This window comes from Acanthisitta chloris, unplaced genomic scaffold (genome assembly GCF_000695815.1).
Source record: "Acanthisitta chloris isolate BGI_N310 unplaced genomic scaffold, ASM69581v1 scaffold39782, whole genome shotgun sequence".
Classification (NCBI taxonomy): domain Eukaryota; kingdom Metazoa; phylum Chordata; class Aves; order Passeriformes; family Acanthisittidae; genus Acanthisitta; species Acanthisitta chloris.
The window spans coordinates 1,468-5,600 of NW_008659448.1; the positions used below are offsets into that span (position 1 = coordinate 1,468).

The 4,133-nt window shown below is 61.2% G+C and overlaps 1 protein-coding gene across 1 annotated transcript in view; it reads left to right on the forward strand.

Annotated features, from left to right (window-relative positions):
• The window catches only part of QARS (glutaminyl-tRNA synthetase), a gene marked incomplete at its 5' end in the record, with an annotated part of 5,326 nt that extends 1,464 nt beyond the window's left edge, over window positions 1-3,862 (forward strand). The window contains 16 exons of the mRNA XM_009069399.1: window positions 27-112; window positions 327-413; window positions 523-622; window positions 743-821; window positions 927-1,035; window positions 1,117-1,247; window positions 1,374-1,466; window positions 1,603-1,740; window positions 1,814-1,901; window positions 1,976-2,119; window positions 2,190-2,294; window positions 2,657-2,749; window positions 3,012-3,139; window positions 3,331-3,397; window positions 3,609-3,734; window positions 3,812-3,862. Coding sequence (XP_009067647.1) covers window positions 27-112; window positions 327-413; window positions 523-622; window positions 743-821; window positions 927-1,035; window positions 1,117-1,247; window positions 1,374-1,466; window positions 1,603-1,740; window positions 1,814-1,901; window positions 1,976-2,119; window positions 2,190-2,294; window positions 2,657-2,749; window positions 3,012-3,139; window positions 3,331-3,397; window positions 3,609-3,734; window positions 3,812-3,862 — 1,625 coding nt within the window. The remainder of the gene's footprint in view (window positions 1-26; window positions 113-326; window positions 414-522; window positions 623-742; window positions 822-926; window positions 1,036-1,116; window positions 1,248-1,373; window positions 1,467-1,602; window positions 1,741-1,813; window positions 1,902-1,975; window positions 2,120-2,189; window positions 2,295-2,656; window positions 2,750-3,011; window positions 3,140-3,330; window positions 3,398-3,608; window positions 3,735-3,811) is intronic.
• Between the last annotated feature and the right edge of the window lie 271 nt (window positions 3,863-4,133).

Below are 4,133 nucleotides of genomic sequence, written 5' to 3' on the forward strand. Positions count from 1 at the left end.
CAGCCCTGAGCAATCTCTGCCCACAGGAGAGAACTACAAGACAGAGGGCTATGTGGTGACACCCAACACCATGGCCCTGCTGAAGCAGCACTTGGCAATCACAGGTGGGCAGGTGAGGCCACGTCCCCCAGCCCAGCTCTTTTCTGTGAGGGTGGTACTGCCAGGATGGGTGGGGGACACAGCTCACAGGGGGCACAGTCAGAGGCAGGACCCACATGGCGTGGAGAGCTCTGTGGGATTGCTGGGTGCTCATGTCAGTGCCACCACTATCAGGGAGGGAAAAAGTCTCCTGCCAAAGAACAGAAGTGTCCCCTTTCCCCTTGCAGGTACGGACGCGGTTCCCTCCTGAGCCCAATGGGATCCTGCACATCGGCCATGCCAAGGCCATCAACTTCAACTTTGGTTATGCCAAGGTGAGAAGCATGAAGCCCCACCTCTTCCCTGCCTTTCCTTGCTGCTTGGCTCCTGGCTTGGCCTTGTGGTCCCCCAGGGAGCAGCTGCTCACTGTCCCCACATCCCCAGGCCAACGGTGGTGTGTGCTTCCTGCGCTATGATGACACCAACCCCGAGAAGGAGGAGGAGAAGTACTTCACAGCCATCCGGGAGATGGTGGAGTGGCTGGGTAGGGCTCAGGCTGGGGTGGGCAGGATCAAGCCAGATGCCAGGGACGTCCCTGCATGCAGGTCCTGCTGCTGGGCCTTTGGAATGCCACCAACCTGCTCCGTTTCCCCCATCCCCACAGGCTACCAGCCCTATGCGGTGACCCACGCTTCGGATTACTTTGACCAGCTCTATACCTGGGCCCTGGAGCTCATTCGCAGGTGAGTGTGCGGTAGGAGTGTGCTGGTGTGGTATGGAGGTCCTGTACCATGGCTGGGGCTCCTCTTCACCCACTTGTGTCTAGTAATGGCATTTCCCCTCCGTAGGGGTCAGGCATATGTCTGCCACCAGAAGGTGGAGGAGATAAAGGGCCACAACCCACCACCCTCGCCGTGGCGGGATCGGCCCGTGGAGGAGTCACTCCTGCTCTTTGAGGTACTCCTGGCTGGGACAGGTACTGTGTGCCTGTGGGGTCTGGAGCTGTGGCTCAACTGACAGCTTCTCCCCTCTCCACAGGACATGAGAAAGGGCAAGTTTGGGGAGGGAGAGGCCACGCTGAGGATGAAGCTGGTGATGGAGGATGGGAAGATGGACCCTGTCGCCTACCGCGTCAAGTTCACGCCACACCACCGCACCGGGGACAAGTGGTAGGGAGGGCCTGCAGTGTCCTGGCATGCGTGATGAGGGTGGGTCTGGATCTCTAGGGAGTTGTGAGGTGTCAGGAGAGGAGCAGCACCGGATTGTGCTCCGGACTGACTGTGTCCACCTTGCAGGTGTATCTACCCCACATATGACTACACACACTGCCTCTGCGACTCCATCGAGCACATCACACATTCCCTCTGCACCAAGGAGTTCCAGGCCAGGTGAGCACCATGCATGGCACGGCCCAGGGCTGAGCCAGACCTGGGAGTAGCTGGCTGCATCCTGGTGGACGCCAAAGTGCTGGAGGACAGCGTGTCTGTGGGGCTGAGCTGGGCTGTGCCTGTGCCTCCCTTGCAGACGCTCCTCCTACTTCTGGCTGTGCAATGCACTGGATGTCTACTGCCCCGTGCAGTGGGAGTATGGGCGCCTGAACCTGCTCTACACTGTCGTCTCCAAGAGGAAGATCATCCGGCTGGTGGAGACGGGTGCTGTGAGGTAGGAGCAGGGCCAGCAGCCAGGGCAGGGCTCACCCAGGGCATGCCTGGTTGTCACACGGGTGTTTTCTCAGGGACTGGGATGACCCGCGGCTCTTCACGCTGACAGCCCTGCGCCGGCGCGGCTTCCCCCCTGAGGCCATCAACAACTTCTGCGCACGGGTAGGCGCCTGGGATGGGATGGGGAAGGTGGGTGTGTCCCCTGGCCAGCATGGTGATGGCAGGCTGTCCCTCAGGTTGGTGTGACAGTGGCCCAGGCAACGATGGAGCCGCATCTGCTGGAGGCGTGTGCACGGGAGGTGCTGAATGAGCAGGCACCCCGCGTCATGGCTGTCCTAGAGCCTCTCAAGGTCACCATCACCAACTTCCCTGCCCCAAAGGTGAGACTGCATGGGCTGGGGTGGGAATGGGGTTCCCCAAGATCAGCATTCACCCCCTCTTTCTTGCCAGGCACTTGAGGTCCTTGTGCCCAACTTTCCAGCCGATGAGGGCCGAGGTTTTCACAAAGTGCCCTTTCACTCCACTGTCTACATCGAGGAGACAGACTTCAGGGAGGTGAGTCAGGCCTACCAGGCCATACTGCCCTCACTCCTGGAGCTACAGCTCATGCAGCAGGAGCCTGGCAGCACTGGAAGTGGGGCTGGTGCTGTACACACAGGTCACAGGCAGGTATCGAGCACCTGTGACTCCCAAATGTGCCAGCAGCTCTGATGGACAGTGGGGAAATGCCTGCTGTCCTCACCCTGGCAGGACATGTGCCCACTCTGGCCTGTGCCCTGGGGAATGTCCCACAGTAACATGGGAGTTCAAACAGCCCTGGGATCACCGATCCCTGGGACAGGAGTGGGAGACATGCTGAAGGGAGGGACCTGCTGCCCATGCTGGAACCCCTCAGGCGGCTGTGAACTCTCTTGCAGGAGGCAGATAAGGGCTACAAGCGCCTCGCCCCCGGGCAGCCCGTGGGGCTGCGCCACGCTGGCTATGTCATAGCCGTCCAGAACATCATCAAGGTGGGTGGCTCTGGGCACTGGTGACATGAGGTTGGGCTGTGGGATGTCAGAACGTGGCCATGCCGCAAGGAGGGCAGCAATAGTCAGCTCATGCCAGGAGCTGTGGGCACAGTGAGAGCTGCTGTGTGGCTGCTCCCTGCCAGCCCTGTGCCTCACACAGTGGGGAATGAGGTGGCTCTGAGTTGAGGGGCTGGACCCGAGGCTTGCCCTGTGGGATGGGGCTACTTGACCACTGCCTGACAGCTCAGCTTCTCTCTCCCAGGATGTCAGCGGGCGCGTGATCGAGCTGGAGGTGACCTGCACCAAGTCAGACGTGGCAGAGAAGCCCAAAGCCTTCATTCACTGGGTGTCAGAGCCACTGGCGTGTGAAGTGCGGCTCTACGAGCGGCTGTGAGTACCTGACTGCCTGCAGAGGCAGGTGCAAGCTCAGCACTGCTGGAGCAGCAGCACAGCCATGCACCAGCAGGCCCTGCTGGGGTCTGCCCAGTGCCTTGATGGGGAAGGTGATGCTATGGGGTCCCATGAGCAGCACCATGTCCCCTCCTCTGGCAGCTTTGGGATGAGACTGTGTCTCATGTCAGGTTTTTGCACAAAAATCCCGAGGACCCATCGGAGGTGCCTGGTGGATTTCTGAGTGACCTCAACCCTGTGAGTAGTGGCACCAGATGGGGTTATGGGCCCAAGGGGAAGCTGGGGACTTCTGCACCCACACCTGAGGCAGGCATCCACTTCCATGAACACCCTACCCCTCTCTGTGCAAGGCCTTGTTGTATCCTGGGGGGAGAGGAGTGGGGGAGAGCAGGGCTCTGGAGGAGGCTGAGGGGCTGGAAGTGCCAGCTGAGCTGTCTTCCCCTGCCAGGACTCCCTACGTGTGGTGCACAACGCCTTGGTCGACAGCTCCGTCCTCTCTGCCCGACCCTTTGACAAGTTCCAGTTTGAGCGACTGGGCTACTTCTCCGTGGATCCTGACAGCGAGGAGGGGAAGGTGAGCCCTGGGGAGGGGGCAGTGGGGCACCCCCTGCCTGCCTTGGGGCTCTGAGCAGACCCTCTGTTTCTCCCCAGATGGTGTTCAACCGGACGGTGACGCTGAAGGAGGACCCTGGCAAGGCCTGAGGGACCCACTGCTACCACATCACCATGGTGTTGCTTCCCAGGGAGGCGCAGCACACCCCCAGTGCCACCGTGCCTTGGGGCAGCCCCCTGGGGCACCCCACAGCATCGCCTCAATAAACGGAGATCCCAGCCCTGCCCCTGCCTCCCGTCTCCTGATCAGCCCTGGGGTGCTGGGGACGGTCTGCCCTCTTTGTCCCCCGATCAGCCTTGGGCTGGGGGGAGTCTCCCGTGTTCTTGGGGCATGGGGTCTGCACCTATCCGTCGTGCGGTG